The sequence below is a fragment of the Heteronotia binoei genome, chromosome 6, assembly GCF_032191835.1.
Source record: "Heteronotia binoei isolate CCM8104 ecotype False Entrance Well chromosome 6, APGP_CSIRO_Hbin_v1, whole genome shotgun sequence".
Classification (NCBI taxonomy): domain Eukaryota; kingdom Metazoa; phylum Chordata; class Lepidosauria; order Squamata; family Gekkonidae; genus Heteronotia; species Heteronotia binoei.
This window is the reverse complement of record NC_083228.1, coordinates 142,700,551-142,726,056: the sequence shown is the minus strand read 5'-3', so window position 1 is coordinate 142,726,056 and position 25,506 is coordinate 142,700,551. Positions and strand designations below refer to the sequence as shown.

General features: G+C 51.3%; 1 protein-coding gene across 1 annotated transcript in view; it reads right to left on the bottom strand.

Annotated features, from left to right (window-relative positions):
* The window catches only part of LOC132574380 (UAP56-interacting factor-like), a 43,647-nt gene extending 18,457 nt beyond the window's left edge, over positions 1-25,190 (bottom strand). The window contains exons 1-4 of the mRNA XM_060242743.1: positions 25,071-25,190; positions 15,858-15,989; positions 9,647-9,792; positions 2,403-2,515 (exon numbers count right to left, since the gene is read on the bottom strand). Of these exons, the coding sequence (XP_060098726.1) occupies positions 2,403-2,515; positions 9,647-9,792; positions 15,858-15,989; positions 25,071-25,149 (470 nt within the window). The 5' untranslated portion in view covers positions 25,150-25,190. The remainder of the gene's footprint in view (positions 1-2,402; positions 2,516-9,646; positions 9,793-15,857; positions 15,990-25,070) is intronic.
* Between the last annotated feature and the right edge of the window lie 316 nt (positions 25,191-25,506).

The window sequence follows — 25,506 nt, the reverse complement described above, 5'->3', positions numbered from 1 at the left end:
AAGGCAACTTCTGCAGAGCCTCTCTCAGCCCACCCATCTGACAGGGTCTCTGTTGTGGGGGAGGAAGGTAAAGGAGATTGTAGGCCGCTCTGAGACTCTGTCCTTGGAAGGGCAGCTGCTGTGAAAGTCCTCTCCAGCCCCACCCACCTCACAGGGTGTCTGTTGTGGGGGGGGGGGGAGGGAAAGGAGATTGTGAGCCGCTCTGAGACTCTTTGGAGTGGAGGGCGGGATATAAATCCAATATCTTCATCTACCTCACAGGGTGTCTGTTGTGGGGGAGGAAGGTAAAGCAGATTGTGAGCCGCTCTGAGATTCTTCGGAGTGGAGGGCGGGATATAAATCCAATGTCTTCATCTACCTCACAGGGTGTCTGTTGTGGGGGAGGAAGGGAAAGGAGATTGTGAGCCGCTCTGAGGCTCTTCGGAGTGGAGGGCGGGATATAAATCCAATATCTTCACCTACCTCACAGGGTGTCTGTTGTGGGGGAGGAAGGGAAAGGAGATGGTGAGCCGCTCTCAGACTCTTTGGAGTGGAGGGCAGGATATAAATCCAGTATCTTCATCTACCTCACAGGGTGTCTGTTGTGGGGGAGGAAGGGAAAGGAGATTGTGAGCCGCTCTGAGGCTCTTCGGAGTGGAGGGCGGGATATAAATCCAATATCTTCATCTACCTCACAGGGTGTCTGTTGTGGGGAGGAAGGTAAAGGAGATTGTGAGCCGCTCTCAGACTCTTTGGAGTGGAGGGCAGGATATAAATCCAGTATCTTCATCTACCTCACAGGGTGTCTGTTGTGGGGGAGGAAGGGAAAGGAGATTGTGAGCCGCTCTGAGGCTCTTCGGAGTGGAGGGCAGAATATAAATCCAGTATCTTCATCTACCTCACAGGGTGTCTGTTGTGGGGGAGGAAGGGAAAGGAGATTGTGAGCCGCTCTGAGGCTCTTCGGAGTGGAGGGCGGGATATAAATCCAATATCTACTTCCTCTTCTTCTAAAGAGGTTGCAGGGGAGGCAGCCTTGGAGGGAGGCCACACTGCCTGTTTCATGGACCCTTGTCCCAGACCGGCAGAAGGGGCAGCACTCCTGTGACCTTAGCTTACCCCTCATTTATAGACCTCAACCTACCAGCTGATCGGCGGGGTTTTTAAACGGGAGGGGGAGGCAGAATGCTGCTTGGCCACCTAGTTGGGAGGCAGCAGAACAGCCCCAGTCTCTCCCCTGCATTTAAAGACCCCCCCCATGGGGGCAGGAAATGGGCATGAGTTGGGTTGTGGGGGCAGCCTGAAGTGGCAAAACCCCCAGCGCCATCCCTTGCCCACCAGTCCATGGAAAAATTATCTTCCATGAAATCAATTCCTGGTACCAAAAAGGTTGAGGAGGGCACTGCTCTAGATCAGGGGTGGTCAACGGTAGCTCTCCAGATGTTTTTTGCCTACAACTCCCATCAGCCCCAGCCATTGGCCATGCTGGCAGGGGCTGATGGGAGTTGTAGGCAAAACAACATCCGGAGAGCTACCGTTGGCCACTCCTGATCTAGATGACAGCCCTTCAAGGACTTAAAGATGGTGATTCTATCACCTCTCAGCCGCTTCCTCTTCAGGCTAAACATCCCCAGCTCCTTCAACCTTTCCTCATAGGACTTGGTCTCCAGACCCCTCTATAGGACAGCCCTTCAAGTACTTGAAGATGGTGATCCTATCACCTCTCAGCCGCCTCCTCTCCAGGCAAAACATCCTCAGCTCCTGCAGCCTTTCCTCATAGGACTTGGTCTCCAGACCCCTCACCATCTTCGTCGCCCTCCTCGGGACCGTTCCAGCTTGTCTACATCCTTCTTAAAATGTGGTGCCCAAAACGGAACACAAGACTCCAGAAGAGGTCTTACCAGAGCAGAGGAAAGCGATACCATCACATCACGTGATCTGGACACTAGACTTCTGCGGATACAGCCCAAAATCGCATTGGCAGAAACAGCCCCAGTCTCCCCCACATTTAAAGACCCCCCCCATGGGGGGCAAGGGTGTGGCGTAGGCAGGGCTGATGGGAGTTGGCGTAGGCGTGGGCGGGCAAAACCTCCAGCGCCACCTCTCCCACCGGTCCATGGAAAGATTGTCTTCCATGAAACCGGTCCCTGGTGCCGAAAAGGTTGGGGGCCACTGGGTTGGAGGGAACATTGTGGGAATGGCCAGCCACTGAAAAAGTGACCTGGCGCCTACTTTTTGGCACACACACCCACCCCTTCCCTTGATTCACGCATGTGTTGGTTCAGCACCGCTTACCCCAAAAAGTAGAACAAAGATTAAGTCTGGCGACGCCTTTAAGACCCAACAGAGTTTAAGCTTTCTTGGTCTTAAAGGTGCCGCGGGACTCCGAAAACCAAGAATCCCCCTTGAAGGCACAGAGGACTCACCTTCTGTTCAGCAGGCTGGACCTCCAGAGAACAGCCCCTTGCTTCCTTGGCAGCTCAGGCTGCCTCTGGGCCATCATCTTCCTTTTCAAGACGGAGTAGTTCCGCTGGACGTTCTTTGGGAAGAGAGATTAGAAGTTAGGCCGAGACTTTTCCTTAGGGGCTCCAAAATACAACCCGGCCTTCAGTGCGACGGGCTCGGGGTGCTTTTCTTTCCATCTGAGCAAACCCAAGAGAGAAACGCGTTTCCAGGCCTGCACGGGCCACCGAAGGGAGTGCCTCCCTTCAATATTTGATATCTACGTAATATCAAAGTAGCCAGTTTGGTGTAGTTGGTTAAGTGTCCGGACTCTTATCTAGGAGAACCGGGTTTGATTCCCCGCTCCTCCACTTGCACCTGCTGGAATGGCCTTGGGTCAGCCATAGGGATGGGATGGGATGGAGAAATTAGAGAAAGAAGTACTTTTCTCCCTTTCTCACAATACAAGAACTCGTGGGCATTCGATGAAATTGCTGAGCAGCCAGGTTAAAACGGATAAAAGGAAGTACTTCTTCACCCAAAGGGTGATTAACTTGTGGAATTCACTGCCACAGGAGGTGGTGGTGGCCACAAGTATAGCCACCTTCAAGAAGGGTTTAGATAAAAATATGGGGCACAGGTCCATCAGTGGCTATTAGCCACAGTGTGTGTGTGTATATAAAATTTTTTGCCACTGTGTGACACAGAGTGTTGGACTTGATGGGCCGTTGGCCTGATCCAACATGGCTTCTCTTATGTTCTTATGTTCATAGCACTCACAAGAGTTGTCGTTGAAAGGGCAGCTGCTGTGAGAGCTCTCTCAGCCCTACCCACCTCACAGGGTGTCTGTTGTGGGGGGGGGGGAGGAGATAAAGCAGACAATGAGCCATTCTGAGACTCTGAGAGTCAGAATGAAGGGCCAGGTATAAATCCAATATCATCATCATCTTCTCCTCCTCCTCCTCTGGGAGAACCAGGTTTGATTCCCCACTCCTCCACTCGTACCTGCTGGAATGGCCTTGGGTCAGCCAGAGCTCTGGCAGAGGTTGTCCTTAAAAGGGCAGCTGCTGAGAGAGCTCTCTCAGCCCCACCCACCTCACAGGGTGTCTGTTGTGGGGGAAGAAGATAATAGAGATTGTGAGCCACTCTGAGACTCTGAGATTCAGAATGAAGGGCCAGGTATTAATCCAATATCATCATCATCTTCTCCTTCACCTCCTCTGGGAGAACCAGGTTTGATTCCCCACTCCTCCACTCGTACCTGCTGGAATGGCCTTGGGTCAGCCATAGCTCTGGCAGAGGTTGTCCTTGAAAGGACAGCTGCTGTGAGAGCCCTCAGCCCCATCTACCTCACAGGCTGTTTGTTGTGGGGGGAGAAGATATAGGAGATTGTAAGCCACTCAGAGTCTGATTCAGGGAGAAGGGCGGGGTATAAATCTGCCCCCACCTCACAGGGTATCTGTTGTGGGGGGAGAAGATAGAGGAGATTGTGAGCCGCTCTGAGTCTCTGATTCAGAGAGAAGGGCGGGGTATAAATCTTCCCCCACCTCACAGGGTGTCTGTTGTGGGAGGAGAAGATATAGGAGATTGTAAGCCGCTCTGAGTCTCTGATTCAGGGAGAAGGGCGGGGTATAAATCTGCCCCCACCTCACAGGGTGTCTGTTGTGGGGGGAGAAGATATAGGAGATTGTAAGCCACTCTGAGTCTCTGATTCAGGGAGAAGGGCGGGGTATAAATCTGCCCCCACCTCACAGGGTGTCTGTTGTGGGAGGAGAAGATATAGGAGATTGTAAGCCGCTCTGAGTCTCTGATTCAGGGAGAAGGGCGGGGTATAAATCTGCCCCCACCTCACAGGGTGTCTGTTGTGGGAGGAGAAGATATAGGAGATTGTGAGCCGCTCTGAGTCTCTGATTCAGGGAGGAGGGCGGGGTATAAATCTGCCCCCGCCTCACAGGGTGTCTGTTGTGGGGGGAGAAGATAGAGGAGATTGTGCAGTCTCCTCCTTCTCCTTGAACAATACCATCGATACTGGCTGCAAACGCATACTGATGACCAAACTCCGAGGTACCCTAATCACCCGTACTGTGATTCCACACACATCATGCACTGGCAACGGTAGGATGGGTGGTAAAGTGGTAGTCCATATACAGCGAACATCCTCCCCCTCTCTCTAACTAGCAGCCAGGCGCTCCCACCATGCTGTACACAGCAATTTAACTCTGTGGCCTCCCAAAGGCATGCCTTTTTCGCGAAGCCTGCAAGAAGCAATCGCAGTTTTCTCCCATTCTGTAGAGTCCGCCTTTCTCACTTGGACCCAAGGTGGATTATACATTGAGTCAATACAACCAACAGAACAGGGCAATTGGCTGCATCAGGGGTGCGTGGCCTAATAGGCAAAGGAGTTACTGCTGCAAACAAAGCCACGTGCGCATCTATCTTTACTGTCTTCAGTTTTCTGTTGTATCTTGTCACAAGCGCCATGGTTTATTCCAGGATGCTAATTCTGAAGGAAATAAAGAGGCTGCAGAGAGCATTTTGCCAGCCAAATCCTGAACGCTTTTGCATCTGTTCAGGACCGGCTTGCTCCCAGTACACACCCTGAACTGTACGAGGGACTGGTAACGTTTAAGCAAGCAGGAACGCTCCTGAGGAAGACTTTGACAAAATGAGCCTCTCTCCAGGTGCTCATTGGGGCGAACTGTTCTTTTGCAATATTGAAAGGTTGTACTTCTTTAGAATGTGACAAAAGAGTTGTAAGATTCTTGATAGAGTCAGTTTGGTGTAGTAGTTAAGTGCTTGGACTCTTATCTGGGAGAACTGGGTTTGATTCGCCACTCTTCCGCTTGCACCTGCTGGAATGGCCTTGGGTTAGTCATAGCTCTCGCAGAGTTGTCCTTGAAAAGGCAGCTGCTGGGAGGGCTCTCTTAGCCCCACTCACCTCACAGGGTGTCTGTTGTGGGGGGGAGAAGATATAGGAGATTGTAAACCGCTCTGAGTCTCTGATTCAGAGAGAAGGGCAGGGTATAAATCTGCAATTCTTCTTCTTCTTGATAAAAGTATTCTTGATAAAACTTTTACTAAACGTATTAGCCAGAGTATCACACAGTGTTTGTTCGTTTGTTAAGCCCTCTACAACAGTTGAGGGCAGAATAAAACATAAAGAGAGAGAATCAGACTATAAAGCCAAGAACAAATTCTCCAGCTTAAACATATCATCTGGACTGCAGAGTAAAGAAGAAGAAGAAGAAGAAGATATTGGATTTATATCCCGCCCTCCACTCCAACGAGTCTCAGAGCGGTCACAATTTCCTTTCCCTTCCTCCCCCACAACAGACACCCTGTGAGGTAGATGAAGATATTGAATTTATATCACGCCCTCCACTCCGAAGAGTCTCAGAGCGGCTCACAATCTCCTTTCCCTTCCTCCCCCACAACAGACACCCTGTGAGGTAGATGAAGATATTGGATTTATATCCTGCCCTTCACTCCGAAGAGTCTCAGAGTCAGAGCGGCTCACAATCTCCTTTCCCTTCCTCCCCCACAACAGACACCCTGTGAGGTAGATGAAGACATTGGATTTATATCCTGCCCTCCTCTCCGAAGAGTCTCAGAGCGGCTCACAATCTCCTTTCCCTTCCTCCCCCACAACAGACACCCTGTGAGTTAGATTAAGATATTGGATTATATCCCGCCCTCCACTCCGAAGAGTCTCAGAGTGGCTCACAATCTCCTTTCCCTTCCTCCCCCACAACAGACACCCTGTGAGGTAGATGAAGATATTGGATTTATATCTCGCCCTCCACTCCGAAGAGTCTCAGAGCAGCTCACAATCTCCTTTCCCTTCCTCCCCCACAACAGACACCCTGTGAGGTAGATGAAGATATTGGATTATATCCCGCCCTCCACTCCGAAGAGCCTCAGAGCAGCTCACAATCTCCTTTCCCTTCCTCCCCCACAACAGACACTCTGTGAGGTAGATGAAGATATTGGATTATATCCCGCCCTCCACTCCGAAGAGTCTCAGAGTGGCTCACAATCTCCTTTCCCTTCCTCCCCCACAACAGACACCCTGTGAGGTAGATGAAGATATTGGATTTATATCTCGCCCTCCACTCCGAAGAGTCTCAGAGCAGCTCACAATCTCCTTTCCCTTCCTCCCCCACAACAGACACCCTGTGAGGTAGATGAAGATATTGGATTTATATCTCGCCCTCCACTCCGAAGAGTCTCAGAGCAGCTCACAATCTCCTTTCCCTTCCTCCCCCACAACAGACACCCTGTGAGGTAGATGAAGATATTGGATTATATCCCGCCCTCCACTCCGAAGAGCCTCAGAGCAGCTCACAATCTCCTTTCCCTTCCTCCCCCACAACAGACACTCTGTGAGGTAGATGAAGATATTGGATTTATATCCCGCCCTCCACTCCGAAGAGTCTCAGAGCAGCTCACAATCTCCTTTCCCTTCCTCCCCCACAACAGACACCCTGTGAGGTAGATGAAGATATTGGATTATATCCCGCCCTCCACTCCGAAGAGCCTCAGAGCAGCTCACAATCTCCTTTCCCTTCCTCCCCCACAACAGACACCCTGTGAGGTAGATGAAGATATTGGATTTATATCTCGCCCTCCACTCCGAAGAGTCTCAGAGCAGCTCACAATCTCCTTTCCCTTCCTCCCCCACAACAGACACCCTGTGAGGTAGATGAAGATATTGGATTATATCCCGCCCTCCACTCCGAAGAGCCTCAGAGCAGCTCACAATCTCCTTTCCCTTCCTCCCCCACAACAGACACCCTGTGAGGTAGATGAAGATATTGGATTTATATCTCGCCCTCCACTCCGAAGAGTCTCAGAGCAGCTCACAATCTCCTTTCCCTTCCTCCCCCACAACAGACACCCTGTGAGGTAGATGAAGATATTGGATTATATCCTGCCCTCCACTCTGAAGAGTCCCAGAGCGGCTCACAATCTCCTTTCCCTTCCTCCCCCACAACAGACACCCTGTGAGGTAGATGAAGATATTGGATTTATATCCCGCCCTCCACTCCAAAGAGTCTCAGAGCAGCTCACAGTCTCCTTTCCCTTCCTCCCCCACAACAGACACTCTGTGAGGTAGATGAAGATATTGGATTTATATCCCGCCCTCCACTCCGAAGAGTCTCAGAGTGACTCACAAATTAATGGAGGATAAGTCTATGAATGCCTACTAGCCACTGTGGCTGAGGGGAACCTCCACATTCCAATACACTAAACATTGAGCCCTAGTGCCAGGAGGCAACATCAGGGGGAGGCCTCAGCCTCTCTGCCCTGTTGTTGGCCCTCCAGAGGAACAGGTTGGCCCCTGTGTGAGACAGGATGCTGGACTAGATGGACCCACACTGGTCTGACCCAGGAGGCCTCAGCCTCTGTGCCCTGTTGTTGGCCCTTCAGAGGAACTGGTTGGCCACCGTGTGATACAAGAGGCTGGATTAGATGGACCCTCACTGGTCTGATCCAGCAGGGCTCTTCTGATGTTCTTAGGAAGGCCTCAGCCTCTCTGCCCTGTTGTTGGCCTTCCAGAGGAACTGGTTGTCCACTGTGTGAGAAAGGATGGTGGACTAGAAGGGCCACTGGTCTGATCCAAAAGAGTTCTTATCATGTTCTTAAAGAGATATGGCAGCTGAAGTACAAAACTCCAGTCGCTTTGCAAAAGCCAAAAGGTAAGGCACACAATGAACACAGCACAAAAATGTGTCGTGGCTCACAGACCATGGAGCAAGGGTGTCAAACTAATTTGGTAAGAGGGCCAGATCTGACATAAATAAGACCTTGTTGGGCCGGGGCATGTGTGTCATAAAATGTAATGCCAGAATAGCGGCCATATAAACTTTATAAAGGAGACAGACAAACACAATTAAAAATTTTGTATCTTTCCATGTGATTGAGGGAACTGGGCAAAGGAAGCGCTGGCTCTTTCCCTCCCTTCCCAGGGGATGAGAAGGGGTGCAGCCTCAGCCAATAGAAGGACAAGAGGCTTGGCTCAGTAGCTCTGCTGTGTTACTGCTGTGTTGCCTGGAAAAGAAAGCTTTCCTTCCCCCCCCCCAAGGGAGGAGCCTCAGCCAATGGAGAAATAGAGGCTTTGCTCTGTAGCTCCTGTGCAACTGAGCAAGCCTGGCAAAGCAAGCTCTCCCCCCCAAGGGAGGAGCCTCAGCCAATGGAGAAATAGAGGCTTTGCTCTGTAGTTCCTGTGCAACTGAGCAAGCCTGGCAAAGCAAGCTCTCCTTCCCCCCCAAGGGAGGAGCCTCAGCCAATGGAGAAATAGAGGCTTTGCTCTGTAGTTCCTGTGCAACTGAGCAAGCTTGGCAAAGCAAGCTCTCCTTCCCCCCCAAGGGAGGAGTCTCAGCCAATGGAGAAATAGAGGCTTTGTTCTGTAGCTCCTGTGCAACTGAGCAAGCCTGGCAAAGCAAGCTCTCCTTCCCCCACCCCCAAGGGAGGAGCCTCAGCCAATGGAGATAGAGGCTTTGCTCTGTAGCTCTTGTGCAACTGAACAAGCCTGGCAAAGCAAGCTCTCCTTTCCGCCCCCCCACAAGGGAGGAGTCTCAGCCAACGGAGAAATAGAGGCTTTGCTCTGTAGCTCCTGTGCAACTGAGCAAGCCTGGCAAAGCAAGCTCTCCTTCCCCCACCCCCAAGGGAGGAGTCTCAGCCAATGGAGAAATAGAGGCTTTGCTCTGTAGCTCCTGTGCAACTGAGCAAGCCTGGCAAAGCAAGCTCTCTTTCCCCCCCAAGGGAGGAGTCTCAGCCAATGGAGAAATAGAGGCTTTGTTCTGTAGCTCCTGTGCAACTGAGCAAGCCTGGCAAAGCAAGCTGTGACACAGAAGGAAGCAAGAGAGAGGAAAAAGAGAGCAGACTTGCTTGCGGGCCTGATAGGAACCCTTTGGGGGCCTGATTCAGCCCCCAGGCCACATGCTTGACACCCCTGCCATAGAGGTTGACACCGAGTCTCAAGTCCTGCCATATACAGTGAAGAATCAGAGAAATCACTGTGAGCCCCAATGCAAGTTGGCAACGGCAAGCCTTTGATTCTCTGGGTCACCGAGGGATTAGAAAATCTACCTGTCTGCAAACAGCCAACCCCTTGGCGCAGACAGAAGACTGCTGCGGCATCACATAAAAAGATGGAGCGTTTTGGTCCTTAGTCAAGAGAGCCTGACAAAGCACGACACGAATTCGCATGGATGCGCACGCCCACCTTTTCGCTGAGGGGGGGTCTGTTCAAGGGGCTGATGCCTCTGTGCGATCCCAACATCTTCCTCGCCGCCAAGCCGGTTTTAACGGCGTAAGTGCGTCGCTTCCCGGCCGTTCTCCTTCGGCGTCCCAAGCGGTTCTTCACGAAACCTGCAACGGGAGGAATGAGACACAGGCTGAGGGCGTGGAGGCAAGGAGCGGGGTAGACTTTGAGGCTCCCCAGGGGGCCACATGCCGGAACATTCCTGAAAGCCTCGGCACTGATGACGCCAAAGCAAAGAGCCAGTTTGGTGCAGTGGTTAAGTGCATAGACTCTTATCTGGGAGAACTGGGTTTGATTCCCCGCTCCTCCACTTGCAGCTGCTGGAATGGCCTTGGGTCAGCCACAGTTCTCGCAGAGTTATCCTTGAAAGCGCAGCTTCTGTCAGAGCTCTCTCAGCCCCACCCACCTCACAGGGTGTCTGTTGTGGGGGGGTGGAGGTAAGGAAGATTGTGACCGCTCTGAGACTCTGAAATTCAGAGTATATGGTGACATATAAATCCAGTATCATCATCATCAAATGTGTGAGTTGGAGGCTAAAAATCTGTGAGTTAGCTCATGCTAACTCAGCTTAGAGGGAACACTAGTTCTCAGACTATGGGATGGGAGGTCAAAATGGGTCACATTTTCCTTACAGGTGAGGGCAAACCTGGCGTTTCTGCTGCAGAATGTAGAGGATACCCCAGGAATGCAGCCATTGGCTCTGTATATTGAGATAAGTTGCCGTGTCTGTTTCATGTAGTGGTTAAGTGCACAAACTCTTATCTGGGAGAACCAGGTTTGATTCCCCACTCCTCCACTTGCAGCTGCTGGAATGGCCTTAGGTCAGTCATAGCTCTCACAGAGCTGTCCTTGAAAGCGCAGCTTCTGTTAGAGCTCTCTCAGCCCCACTCACCTCACAGGGTGTCTGTTGTGGGGAAGGAAGAGAAAGAAGATGATGATATTGGATTTATATCCCACCCTCCACTCTGAATCTCAGAGTCTCAGAGTGGCTCACGATCTCCTTTACCTTCCTCCCCCACCACAGACACCCTGCAAGTGGAGGAGTGGGGAATCAAACCTGGTTCTCCCAGGTAAGAGTCCGCACACTTAAACACTACACCAAACTGGCTCTCAGGAGACAGACACCCTGTGAGGTGGGTGGGGCTGAGAGAGCTCTCCCAGCAGCTGCCCTTTCAAGGACAACCTCTGCCAGAGCTGTGGCTGACCCAAGGCAGGTGCAAGTGGAGGAGTGGGGAATCAAACCCGGTTTCCCAGATAAGAGTCTGCAGCACACTTAACCACTACACCAAACTGGCTCTCTTCCTCCCCCACAACAGACACCCTGTGAGGTGGGTGGGGCTGGAGAGAGCTCTGACAGAAGCTGCCCTTTCAAGGACAACCTCTGCCAGAGCTGTGGCTGACCCAAGGCCATGCTAGCAGGTGCAAGTGGAGGAGTGGGGAATCAAACCCGGTTCTCCCAGATAAGAGTCTGCAGCACACTTAACCACTACACCAAACTGGCTCTCTTCCTCCCCCACAACAGACACCCTGTGAGGTGGGTGGGGCTGGAGAGAGCTCTCACAGCAGCTGCCCTTTCAAGGACAACCTCTGCCAGAGCTCTGGCTGACCCAAGGCCATTCCAGCAGGTGCAAGTGGAGGAGTGGGGAATCAAACCCGGTTTCCCAGATAAGAGTCTGCAGCACACTTAACCACTACACCAAACTGGCTCTCTTCCTCCCCCACAACAGACACCCTGTGAGGTGGGTGGGGCTGGAGAGAGCTCTGACAGAAGCTGCCCTTTCAAGGACAACCTCTGCCAGAGCTGTGGCTGACACAAGGCCATGCTAGCAGGTGCAAGTGGAGGAGTGGGGAATCAAACCCGGTTCTCCCAGATAAGAGTCTGCAGCACACTTAACCACTACACCAAACTGGCTCTCTTCCTCCCCCACAACAGACACCCTGTGAGGTGGGTGGGGCTGGAGAGAGCTCTCACAGCAGCTGCCCTTTCAAGGACAACCTCTGCCAGAGCTCTGGCTGACCCAAGGCCATTCCAGCAGGTGCAAGTGGAGGAGTGGGGAATCAAACCCGGTTCTCCCAGGTAAGAGTCCACACACTTAACCACTACACCAAACTGGCTCTCATAATCTGCTCTGAGACCAATTCAGAGAGAAGGGCGGGCTATAAATCCGCAATTCTTCTTCTTCTTACGGCCAGACTAGTCCAAAACCAAAATGCAGCCAAAATTCATGTAATTGGAATGACCATCCGGGAGGCCAAGCGTCATTCTTGCCTCCTCTCAAGGGTGAATGGCCTCTTCTTGCGGGGGCTGCTGCCTGCCTGGCACCAGATCAGCTCAAGATCAAAGGAAAGAGATTCTCACAAGACCGTGTTGGGAGGGGGAAGACCAGGAGCGATGATGTAGAATCCTGAAGAATTCTCCCAAAGGCGTATTGGGATTGGATGTTACCATCACCTGACTTGTGTGTGGGGGGGAGGGTGTGTGTGTCAAAAACAGGGGTCCCTCCCTGAGACTTAATGGGTGAAAGGCCTAAATCACGGGTGGCCAAACTTACTTAACGTAATGTAGTTAACATACTTAACGTAAGAGCAACATAGAATAAACATCAGATGTTTGAGAGCCACAAGAGGAAGAGAGGAAGGGAAGAAGAATTGCAGATTTATACCCCACCCTCCTCCCTGAATCAGAGACTCAGAGCGACTCACAATCTCCTATGTCTTCTCCCCCCACAACAGACACCCTGTGAGGTGGGGACAGATTTATACCCCGCCCTTCTCCCTAAATCAGAGACTCAGAGCGACTCACAATCTCCTATATCTTCTCCCCCCACAACAGACACCCTGTGAGGTGGTGGCAGATTTATACCCCGCCCTCCTCCCTGAATCAGAGACACAGAGCGGCTCACAATCTCCTCTATCTTCTCCCCCCACAACAGACACCCTGTGAGGTGGGGGCAGATTTATACCCCGCCCTTCTCCCTGAATCAGAGACTCAGAGCGGCTCACAATCTCCTGTATCTTCTCCCCTCACAACAGACACCCTGTGAGGTGGGGACAGATTTATACCCCGCCCTTCTCCCTGAATCAGAGACTCAGAGCGGCTCACAATCTCCTATATCTTCTCCCCCCACAACAGACACCCTGTGAGGTGAGGGCAGATTTATACCCCGCCCTTCTCCCTGAATCAGAGACTCAGAGCGGCTCACAATCTCCTATATCTTCTCCCCTCACAACAGACACCCTGTGAGGTGGGGACAGATTTATACCCCGCCCTTCTCCCTGAATCAGAGACTCAGAGCGGCTTACAATCTCCTATATCTTCTCCCCTCACAACAGACACCCTGTGAGGTGGGGGCAGATTTATACCCCGCCCTTCTCCCTGAATCAGAGACAAAGAGTGGCTCACAATCTCCTATCTCTTCTCCCCTCACAACAGACACCCTGTGAGGTGGAGGCAGATTTATACCTCGCCCTTCTCCCTGAATCAGAGACTCAGAGCGGCTCACAATCTCCTGTCTTCTCCCCCCACAACAGAACACCCTGTGAGGTGGGGGCAGATTTATACCCCGCCCTTCTCCCTGAATCAGAGACTCAGAGCGGCTCACAATCTCCTATATCATCTCCCCCCACAACAGACACCCTGTGAGGTGGGGGCAGATTTATACCCCGCCCTTCTCCCTGAATCAGAGACTCAGAGCGGCTCACAATCTCCTACATCATCTCCCCCCACAACAGACACCCTGTGAGGTGGGGGCAGATTTATACCCCGCCCTTCTCCCTGAATCAGAGACTCAGAGCGGCTCACAATCTCCTATGTCTTCTCCCCCCACAACAGACACCCTGTGAGGTGGGGGCAGATTTATACCCCGCCCTTCTCCCTGAATCAGAGACTCAGAGCGGCTCACAATCTCCTTTACCTTCCTCCCCCACAACAGACACCCTGTGAGGTGGGTGGGGCTGAGAGGGCTCTCCCAGCAGCTGCCCTTTCAAGGACAACTCCTACAAGAGCTATGGCTGACCCAAGGCCTTTCCAGCAGGTGCAAGTGGAGGAGTGGGGAATCAAACCTGGTTCTCCCAGATAAGAGTTTGCACACTTAACCACTACACCGAACAGGAAGGGAGGAAAGGAGGGGCACAGCTGCAAGTTTGCGAGCCACAAGACATGAATGTCACATGTTTGAAAGCCACAAAATGGAGGAAGGGAGGGAGGGGAAGAAGGGAGGGGCGGAGCTGCAGCACCTCATGGGGGGTGCTTACTAACTCCCCAAACGATGGATGAGTTGGCCTGCGTGAACCTGAAGTTTGCACTATTGCCTCAAAAACCAATTAAGAGCCAAGCTGAGCCGTGCTTTGCAGAATCACACTTGAATATGGAGATATATTGATTAAGGCTTGACGCGTTTCATATAAAGACTTGCATTTTAGATTAAGAGACCTCTAGGTGAGGGAAAAGCCAGAAGAAAGATTTTTGTTCCCAAAAACATCAGAGCCATTATCTGGGAAGGAAAGTGCGGAACAGACAGAAGGAAAGCTTTCTAGGGGCTGGGTCAGAGTGACACGAAGAAAAGCAAACCGTCATCATTCTAGGAAAAGCCTGCTCTATCCCAGAATGAGTTCCACATTCTCATAGTAATGAGCCCATATCTGTCCTTAAACACTTCTAGCATTTACAAAAATAATTTTAGTCCAGCCCCAGAAGGCAGTTTTGGAAAATCGCTAATAAGGCAAGTTTGCACCAGTTCATGTAACTGGGGGTGGTGGAGAGAGTCCAGTGGGAAGGGGACAGGTCAGTGGGAAAAATAATTTTTGTCCAGCCCCAGAAGGCAGTTTTGGAAAAACACTAATAAGGCACGTTTGCACCAGTTCATGTAACTGGGGGGGGAGGGGGACAGTCCAGTGGGAAAGGGACAAGGTTATGAGGTCTTCATGATTAATTAAACAATTAAAGATTAAATATACCACACTGGACAAGCTATCAAAAGGGTATATAATCTATTGCTATGGACCTAATTCTTGGAGAAACGCTAATAAACGCTTTGGAACAAAGAGATCTGGTTGTGTGTATATGTTTGCCCTAGCTCAGGGGTGGCCAAACTGCGGCTCATGAGCCACAACTGGCTCTTGCACACATATTGTGTGGCTCTTGAAGCCCCCATTACTCTATTGGCCAGTGGCTTGGAGAATGCATTTAAAGTTGCTTTCTTTCCACCTCTCCCTCACCTCTCTCCCCATCTATTTCTTCCTTCCCTCCTTCCCTCCCTTCCTTCCTTCCTGTCTTTCAGCTCTCAAACATCTGACATTCATGTCTTGTGGCTCTGAAACAGCCGGTGTTTATTCTTTGTGGCTCTTACATTAAGCAAATCTGGCCACCCCTGCCCTAGTTTATTGGTAAGCTACTCCCTTGGTTCTGGATTCAAGGATTCTGCAGCCCGTGCGGTTTCCTGACTGATTGGGCTGGGGAAACACATTAGCCCACAAGTTGTGTGTGCAACACAATCCTCGCCTGCGCATCGAATATCCCCCACCTGTACAAAACTCCATCCTTAAAAACCTGGTATAATAAAATCTGGAATGTATATATCCTAGCAGAATTTAAGGGGCTCCGACTACTATTCTGATATAGCGACTGTCTGGTTTCCAATTTTAGAATTCCTATGAGAAAGATCTGAGATACATACTGTTATAGAAGCTCTTCATTTACGGTAAATGTGCGCAGTTATTAAGAGCCCCGTGGCGCAGAGTGTTAAAGCTGCAGTACTGCAGTCCTAAGCTCCGCTCACGACCTGAGTTTGATCCCAGCGGAAGATGGGTTTTCAGGTAGCCAGCTCGAGGTTGGCTCAGCCTTCCATCCCTCCGAGGTGGGTCAAATGAGTCCCCAGCTTGCTGAGGGGAAAGCGTAGATGACTGGGGAAGGCAATGGCAAACCACCCCGTAAAAAATCTGCCGTGAAAACGTTGTGAAAGCAACGTCATCCCAGAGTCGGAAACGACTGGTGCTTGCACAGGAGACTACCTTTACCTTTTTATGCAGTTATTGACTTGTAAAAATAAGTCTGCCCCAGTGATATGGAAACGTAGGTATTTGTTAATACTGTTAAATAATATATAAGTTTGTATTGCTATATAACAAAACGACCAATGAAAATTATTGGGGGGGGGGGGGGAATATTCTCTACCAGTGTACTCCTGGATTCCCCATTTGGGCCGTCTCATTCTGAACTGCCATGTGCCGTTCTGCTGAATGCCTCTCTTCATCTGGGGGGAGTACTGCTTCCGCTCTTCTTTCTTGTTAAGCCGAATGATATCATCTGTGGAACAAAATAGAAGGTTAAGGATTAAACATCTGCAAGCCTAGGGGGGGGAGGAGAACTGAGACTAGAGGGAGCAGCAGACATCGACAGCCCCACTGTTCAAAGCCCTCCAAGCTGTGGGCCATCGTAGGGCTGCCAAGTCCGATTCAAGAAATATCTGGGGACCGTGGGGGTGGAGCCAGGAGCAAGGGTGTGGCGAACACGACTGAACTCCAAAGGGAGTTCTGGCCATCGCATTTAAAGAGACCGTGCTCCTTTTAAACGCCTTCCGTCCAGGGGTGGAATCCTAGCAGGAGCTCTTTTGCGTATTAGGCCGCACATCCCTGATGTAGCCAATCTTCCAAGAGCTTACAAAAAAGCGCCTTGGGGGATTGGCGACATCAGGAGTGTGGCCTAATATGCAAAGGAGCTCCTGCTAGAATTCCACCCCTGCTTCCCTCCATTTGGAATAAGGAAGGATAGGGGCATCTTCTTCTGGGACTCACAGATTTGGATACCCCAGTTCAGTCTTTTTGACACTCGGGAGGTATTTTGAGGATAGTCACCAGATGCTATGCTGAAAATCTGGTGCTTCAGCTTCAAAAAAACAGCCTCCCTAGAGCCCCAGGTACCCACAGGTCAATTCTCCATTATCCCCTAAGGCAGGGGTCCTCAAACTACGGCCCGCGGGCCAGATGCGGCCCGCTGAGGACTTTTATGCGGCCCGCCGGGTTATGGCAAAATCAGACCGGAAGTGACGTTCGACCTAAACTCACGTTAGCAACGCACACTTCCGGCACTGGGCTGAGGCAGCGGAGACAGAGTGTGAGGTGATACCGAGGTGAGGTGAGTTCCCAGGCCGGGGTATGTGGTGTGGGGAAGGGAGAGAGATGCAGAAGACGGAGAACTGACGGCCCGCAGCCTTGTACAGTAACGGCAGTCCGGCCCTCCAACAGTCTGAGGGACAGTGAACTGGCCCGCTATTTAAAAAGTTTGAGGACCCCTGCCCTAAGGCGATTGGTCTCTATAGGGAATAATGGAGTGCCCAGCAGACACCAACCTCCCCCCCCTGCTTTCTGATGATCCTGAAGCGGGGGGAGAGCCTCCAAACGAGGGGCTCCCCTGCCCCCACCTGGGGATTGAGAAACCAAAAAAGAGAGCAATGTGGCTAAAGGAGCAGGGAATAAAGGTTACCACGAACCTCCACACAAACCAGCCTCAAAATTAATACACCTTAAATATCACCCATAACACTCCGTAAATATATAAATGATCAAAGCTTCATTGAATAAATCAAAAAGCATTAGGAGATATTAAGGAACAAAAGTCCACACCCACAGCCTTTTAAAAAAACAAATTAATGGCCAAGTTAATACAGATTATGGGGTGCAGACAGAGATTCAAGCGGTAGAGACTTGGAGGGGCTTCAAGTGTCCTGGCCCCACTGATGGATCTCCTGATGGCACCTGGGTTTTTTTGGCCACTGTGTGAAACAGAGCGTTGGACTCAGTGGGCCACTGGCCTGATCCAGTATGGCTTCTCTTATGTTCTTATGTGGCACAGAGTGTTGGACTGAATGGGTCATTGGCCTGATCCAACATGGCTGCTCTTATGTTCTTATGTCTGGGGCAGTGATGCTCTGTATTCTGGGTGCTTGGGAGGGGGAGCACAGTGGAAGGGCTTCTAGTGTCCTGGCCTCACTGATGGATCGCCTGATGGCACCTGGGTTTTTTAGGCCACTGTGTGACACAGAGTGTTGGACTGGAGGGGCCATTGGCCTGATCCAACATGGCTTCTCTTATGTGACACAGAGTGTTGGGCTGGATGGGCCATTGGCCTGATCCAACATGGCTTCTCTTATGTGACATAGACTGTTGGACTGGAGGAGCCATTGGCCTGATCCAACATGGCTTCTCTTATCTGGCACAGAGTGTTGGACTGGATGGACCATTGGCTTGATCCAACAAGGCTTCTCTTATGTTCTTATGTGACACAGAGTGTTGGGCTGGATGGGCCATTGGCCTGATCCAACATGGCTTCTCTTATGTGACATAGACTGTTGGACTGGAGGAGCCATTGGCCTGATCCAACATGGCTTCTCTTATGTGACACAGAGTGTTGGGACTGGATGGGCCGTTGGCCTGATCCAACAAGGCTTCTCTTATGTTCTTATGTGACACAGAGTGTTGGGCTGGATGGGCCATTGGCCTGATCCAACATGGCTTCTCTTATGTGACACAGAGTGTTGGACTGGAGGGGCCACTGGCCTGATCCAACATGGCTCCTCTTATGTTCTTATGACCCCTTCCTCATGCCCAGATGGTAAAAAACATCTGTTGCCCCCTGCCACTGGCCTGATCCAACATGGCTTCTCTTATGTTCTTATGTGACACAGAGTGTTGGACTGGAGGGGCCATTCGCCTGATCCAACTTGGCTTCTCTTATATTTTTATGTGACACAGAGTGTTGGACTGGAGGGGCCATTGGCCTGATCTAACATGGCTTCTCTTATGTTCTTATGTGACAGAGAGTGCTGGACTGGAGGGGCCATTGGCCTGATCTAACATGGCTTCTCTTATGTTCTTATGTGACAGAGAGTACTGGACTGGATGGGCCACTGGCCTGATCCAGCAGGCTTTTTTTATGTTCTTATGTGACACAGAGTGTTGGACTGGAGGGGCCATTGGCCTGATCCAACATGGCTTCTCTTATGTTCTTATGTGACAGAGTGTTGGACTGGATGGGCCACTGGCCTGATCCAACATGGCTTCTCTTATGTTCTTATGTGACAGAGTGTTGGACTGGATGGGCCACTGGCCTGATCCAACATGGCTTCCCTTATGTTCTTATGTGACACAGAGTGTTGGACTGGAGGGGCCATTGGCCTGATCTAACATGGCTTCTCTTATGTTCTTATGTGACAGAGTGTTGGACTGGATGGGCCACTGGCCTGATCCAGCAGGGCTTCTCTTATGTTCTTATGTGACACACAGTTTTGGACTGGAGGGGCCATTGGCCTGATCCAACATGGCTTCTCTTATGTGGCACAGAGTGTTGGACTGGATGGGCCATTGGCCTGATCGAACATGGCTTCTCTTATGTTCTTATGTGACACAGAGTGTTGGACTGGAGGGGCCATTGGCCTGATCCAACATGGCTTCTCTTATGTTCTTATGTGACACAGAGTGTTGGACTGGAGGGGCCATTGGCCTGATCTAACATGGCTTCTCTTCTGTTCTTATGTGACACGGAGTGTTGGACTGGATGGGCCATTGGCCTGATCCAACATGGCTTCTCTTATGTTCTTATGTGACACAGAGTGTTGGACTGGAGGGGCCATTGGCCTGATCCAACATGGCTTCTCTTATGTGGAACAGAGTGTTGGGCTGGATGGGCCATTGGCCTGATCCAACATGGCTTCTCTTATGTTCTTTTGTGACACAGAGTGTTGGACTGCATGGGCCATTGGCCTGATCCAACATGGCTTCTCTTATGTTCTTATGTGACACAGAGTGTTGGACTGGAGGGGCCACTGGCCTGATCCAACATGGCTTCTCTTATGTTCTTATGTGACACGGAGTGTTGGACTGGAGGGGCCACTGGCCTGATCCAACATGGCTTCTCTTATGTTCTTATGTGACACAGAGTGTTGGACTGGAGGGGCCACTGGCCTGCTCCAACATGGCTTCTCTTATGTTCTTATGTGACACAGAGTGTTGGACTGGAGGGGCCACTGGCCTGCTCCAAAATGGCTTCTCTTATGTGACACAGAGTGTTGGACTGGAGGGGCCACTGGCCTGCTCCAACATGGCTTCTCTTATGTTCTTATGTGACACAGAGTGTTGGACTGGAGGGGCCACTGGCCTGATCCAACATGGCTTCTCTTATGTTCTTATGTGACACAGAGTGTTGGACTGGAGGGGTATTGGCCTGATCCAACATGGCTTCTCTTATGTTCTTATGTGACACAGTGTGTTGGACTGGAGGGAACACTGGCCTGATCCAACATGGCTTCTCTTATGTTCTTCTGTGACCCAGAGTGTTGGACTGGAGGGGCTATTGGCCTGATCCAACAGGGTTTCTCTTATGTTCTTATGTGACACAGTGTGTTGGACTGGAGGGGCCACTGGCCTGATCCAACATGGCTTCTCTTATGTTCTCATGTGACACAGAGTGTTGGACTGGAGGGGCCACTGGCCTGCTCCAACATGGCTTCTCTTATGTTCTTATGTGACACAGAGTGTTGGACTGGAGGGGCCACTGGCCTGCTCCAACATGGCTTCTCTTATGTTCTTATGTGACACAGAGTGTTGGACTGGAGGGGCCACTGGCCTGCTCCAACATGGCTTCTCTTATGTTCTTATGTGACACAGAGTGTTGGACTGGAGGGGCCACTGGCCTGATCCAACATGGCTTCTCTTATGTTCTTATGTGACACAGAGTGTTGGACTGGAGGGGCCACTGGCCTGATCCAACATGGCTTCTCTTATGTTCTTATGTGACACAGTGTGTTGGACTGGAGGGAACACTGGCCTGATCCAACATGGCTTCTCTTATGTTCTTCTGTGACCCAGAGTGTTGGACTGGAGGGGCTATTGGCCTGATCCAACAGGGTTTCTCTTATGTTCTTATGTGACACAGTGTGTTGGACTGGAGGGGCCACTGGCCTGATCCAACATGGCTTCTCTTATGTTCTCATGTGACACAGAGTGTTGGACTGGAGGGGCCATTGGCCTGATCCAACATGGCTTCTCTTATGTTCTTATGTGACACAGAGTGTTGGACTGGAGGGGTATTGGCCTGATCCAACATGGCTTCTCTTATGTTCTTATGTGACACAGAGTGTTGGACTGGAGGGGCTATTGGCCTGATCCAACATGGCTTCTCTTATGTTCTTATGTGACAGAGTGCTGGACTGGAGGGGCCATTGGCCTGATCCAACATGGCTTCTCTTATGTTCATATGTGACTCAGAGTGTTGGACTGGAGGGACCACTGGCCTGATCCAACATGGCTTCTCTTATGTTCTTATGTGACACAGAGCATTGGACTGGAGGGACCACTGGCCTGATCCAACATGGCTTCTCTTATGTGACACAGAGTGTTGGACTGGATGGGCCATTGGCCTGATCCAACATGGCTTCTCTTATGTTCTTATGTGACACAGAGTGTTGGACTGGAGGGGCCATTGGCCTGATCCAACATGGCTTCTCTTATGTTCTTATGTGACACAGAGTGTTGGACTGGAGGGGTATTGGCCTGATCCAACATGGCTTCTCTTATGTTCTTATGTGACACAGAGTGTTGGACTGGAGGGGCTATTGGCCTGATCCAACATGGCTTCTCTTATGTTCTTATGTGACAGAGTGCTGGACTGGAGGGGCCATTGGCCTGATCCAACATGGCTTCTCTTATGTTCATATGTGACTCAGAGTGTTGGACTGGAGGGACCACTGGCCTGATCCAACATGGCTTCTCTTATGTTCTTATGTGACACAGAGTGTTGGACTGGAGGGGCTATTGGCCTGATCCAACATGGCTTCTCTTATGTTCTTATGTGACAGAGTGCTGGACTGGAGGGGCCATTGGCCTGATCCAACATGGCTTCTCTTATGTTCATATGTGACTCAGAGTGTTGGACTGGAGGGACCACTGGCCTGATCCAACATGGCTTCTCTTATGTTCTTATGTGACACAGAGCATTGGACTGGAGGGACCACTGGCCTGATCCAACATGGCTTCTCTTATGTGACACAGAGTGTTGGACTGGATGGGCCATTGGCCTGATCCAACATGGCTTCTCTTATGTTCTTATGTGACACAGAGTGTTGGACTGGAGGGGCCATTGGCCTGATCCAACATGGCTTCTCTTATGTTCTTATGTGACACAGAGTGTTGGACTGGAGGGGCCACTGGCCTGCTCCAACATGGCTTCTCTTATGTTCTTATGTGACACAGAGTGTTGGACTGGAGGGGCCACTGGCCTGCTCCAACATGGCTTCTCTTATGTTCTTATGTGACACAGAGTGTTGGACTGGAGGGGCCACTGGCCTGATCCAACATGGCTTCTCTTATGTTCTTATGTGACACAGAGTGTTGGACTGGAGGGGCCACTGGCCTGATCCAACATGGCTTCTCTTATGTTCTTATGTGACACAGTGTGTTGGACTGGAGGGAACACTGGCCTGATCCAACATGGCTTCTCTTATGTTCTTCTGTGACCCAGAGTGTTGGACTGGAGGGGCTATTGGCCTGATCCAACAGGGTTTCTCTTATGTTCTTATGTGACACAGTGTGTTGGACTGGAGGGGCCACTGGCCTGATCCAACATGGCTTCTCTTATGTTCTCATGTGACACAGAGTGTTGGACTGGAGGGGCCATTGGCCTGATCCAACATGGCTTCTCTTATGTTCTTATGTGACACAGAGTGTTGGACTGGAGGGGTATTGGCCTGATCCAACATGGCTTCTCTTATGTTCTTATGTGACACAGAGTGTTGGACTGGAGGGGCTATTGGCCTGATCCAACATGGCTTCTCTTATGTTCTTATGTGACAGAGTGCTGGACTGGAGGGGCCATTGGCCTGATCCAACATGGCTTCTCTTATGTTCATATGTGACTCAGAGTGTTGGACTGGAGGGACCACTGGCCTGATCCAACATGGCTTCTCTTATGTTCTTATGTGACACAGAGTGTTGGACTGGAGGGGCTATTGGCCTGATCCAACATGGCTTCTCTTATGTTCTTATGTGACAGAGTGCTGGACTGGAGGGGCCATTGGCCTGATCCAACATGGCTTCTCTTATGTTCATATGTGACTCAGAGTGTTGGACTGGAGGGACCACTGGCCTGATCCAACATGGCTTCTCTTATGTTCTTATGTGACACAGAGCATTGGACTGGAGGGACCACTGGCCTGATCCAACATGGCTTCTCTTATGTGACACAGAGTGTTGGACTGGATGGGCCATTGGCCTGATCCAACATGGCTTCTCTTATGTTCTTATGTGACACAGAGTGTTGGACTGGAGGGGCCATTGGCCTGATCCAACATGGCTTCTCTTATGTTCTTATGTGACACAGAGTGTTGGACTGGAGGGGTATTGGCCTGATCCAACATGGCTTCTCTTATGTTCTTATGTGACACAGAGTGTTGGACTGGAGGGGCCACTGGCCTGATCCAACATGGCTTCTCTTATGTTCTTATGTGACACAGTGTGTTGGACTGGAGGGGCCACTGGCCTGATCCAACATGGCTTCTCTTATGTTCTCATGTGACACAGAGTGTTGGACTGGAGGGGCCATTGGCCTGATCCAACATGGCTTCTCTTATGTTCTTATGTGACACAGAGTGTTGGACTGGAGGGGTATTGGCCTGATCCAACATGGCTTCTCTTATGTTCTTATGTGACACAGAGTGTTGGACTGGAGGGGCTATTGGCCTGATCCAACATGGCTTCTCTTATGTTCTTATGTGACAGAGTGCTGGACTGGAGGGGCCATTGGCCTGATCCAACATGGCTTCTCTTATGTTCATATGTGACTCAGAGTGTTGGACTGGAGGGACCACTGGCCTGATCCAACATGGCTTCTCTTATGTTCTTATGTGACACAGAGTGTTGGACTGGAGGGGCTATTGGCCTGATCCAACATGGCTTCTCTTATGTTCTTATGTGACAGAGTGCTGGACTGGAGGGGCCATTGGCCTGATCCAACATGGCTTCTCTTATGTTCATATGTGACTCAGAGTGTTGGACTGGAGGGACCACTGGCCTGATCCAACATGGCTTCTCTTATGTTCTTATGTGACACAGAGCATTGGACTGGAGGGACCACTGGCCTGATCCAACATGGCTTCTCTTATGTGACACAGAGTGTTGGACTGGATGGGCCATTGGCCTGATCCAACATGGCTTCTCTTATGTTCTTATGTGACACAGAGTGTTGGACTGGAGGGGCCATTGGCCTGATCCAACATGGCTTCTCTTATGTTCTTATGTGACACAGAGTGTTGGACTGGAGGGGTATTGGCCTGATCCAACATGGCTTCTCTTATGTTCTTATGTGACACAGAGTGTTGGACTGGAGGGGCTATTGGCCTGATCCAACATGGCTTCTCTTATGTTCTTATGTGACAGAGTGCTGGACTGGAGGGGCCATTGGCCTGATCCAACATGGCTTCTCTTATGTTCATATGTGACTCAGAGTGTTGGACTGGAGGGACCACTGGCCTGATCCAACATGGCTTCTCTTATGTTCTTATGTGACACAGAGTGTTGGACTGGAGGGGCTATTGGCCTGATCCAACATGGCTTCTCTTATGTTCTTATGTGACAGAGTGCTGGACTGGAGGGGCCATTGGCCTGATCCAACATGGCTTCTCTTATGTTCATATGTGACTCAGAGTGTTGGACTGGAGGGACCACTGGCCTGATCCAACATGGTTTCTCTTATGTTCTTATGTGACACAGAGCATTGGACTGGAGGGACCACTGGCCTGATCCAACATGGCTTCTCTTATGTGACACAGAGTGTTGGACTGGATGGGCCATTGGCCTGATCCAACATGGCTTCTCTTATGTTCTTATGTGACACAGAGTGTTGGACTGGAGGGGCCACTGGCCTGATCCAACATGGCTTCTCTTATGTTCTTATGTGACACAAAGTGTTGGACTGGATGGGCCATTGGCCTGATCCAACATGGCTTCTCTTATGTTCTTATGACCCCTTCCTAATGCCCAGATGGTAAAAAACATCTGTTGCCCCCTGCCATGCTCTTTCTCCCCTGCTCCAGTTCACCCCAGGTAGACCGAAAGGTAGACTGCCTCCGACCCTGGAGGCTCCACGAGGCCGCAGCGGAGAGCTCCGTCCGCCACTCACCGCTGCCCCGCCCACTCCCCCTACTTCGGTCCCGCTGAAGCCACGCCCCCGAGCGGGATTCCACCAGCAGCAGCTTTCCCCCCCCCACCTGCGCGCTCCTTTTGGTTCAGCCCAGCCGCCCGCGGGTCTCCCCCCATTCCCACCCGCACATGGTTCGGCCCGTTCTACTCCTTCTCTCCGCACCCCCCCGTCCGCCTCCTTCAGCCGCGCCCTTCTCACCCAGCGACAGGTCAATTTTCTCCACGGTTTCGCCGCCGGGGTTCCGGAGCTGGGCCGCTTCGACGCCGAACCCGTTCATGGCCGCCGCCGCCGCGTCTCTTCGCCACAGAAACCCAACCGAGGGAGAGAGAGGGGGTTTTTTTCCTCGGGGTTTCCCTTCTGCGCACGCGCCGCGGCCCACGTGACCGCAGGAAACCGACGCGAAGGCGCACGCGCGGGGCGAAGCTGAGCCGCCTCTTCCTCCGTCTGCTACAGGCCCGGGGCTGGGTTGAACGCGCGTGCGCCGTGGGTCATCTCGCGGTCGAGGGGTTGGGTGAAGGACGGCGCCCCCTACCGCTGAGTAGCTGCCACTGGGGCCGATTGAAATTCAAACTGCAAAATCCGTGCAGTGGGCTTGACCAAAAGTGTGCAAGTTTTCGAGTTCTGCAGAACTCTT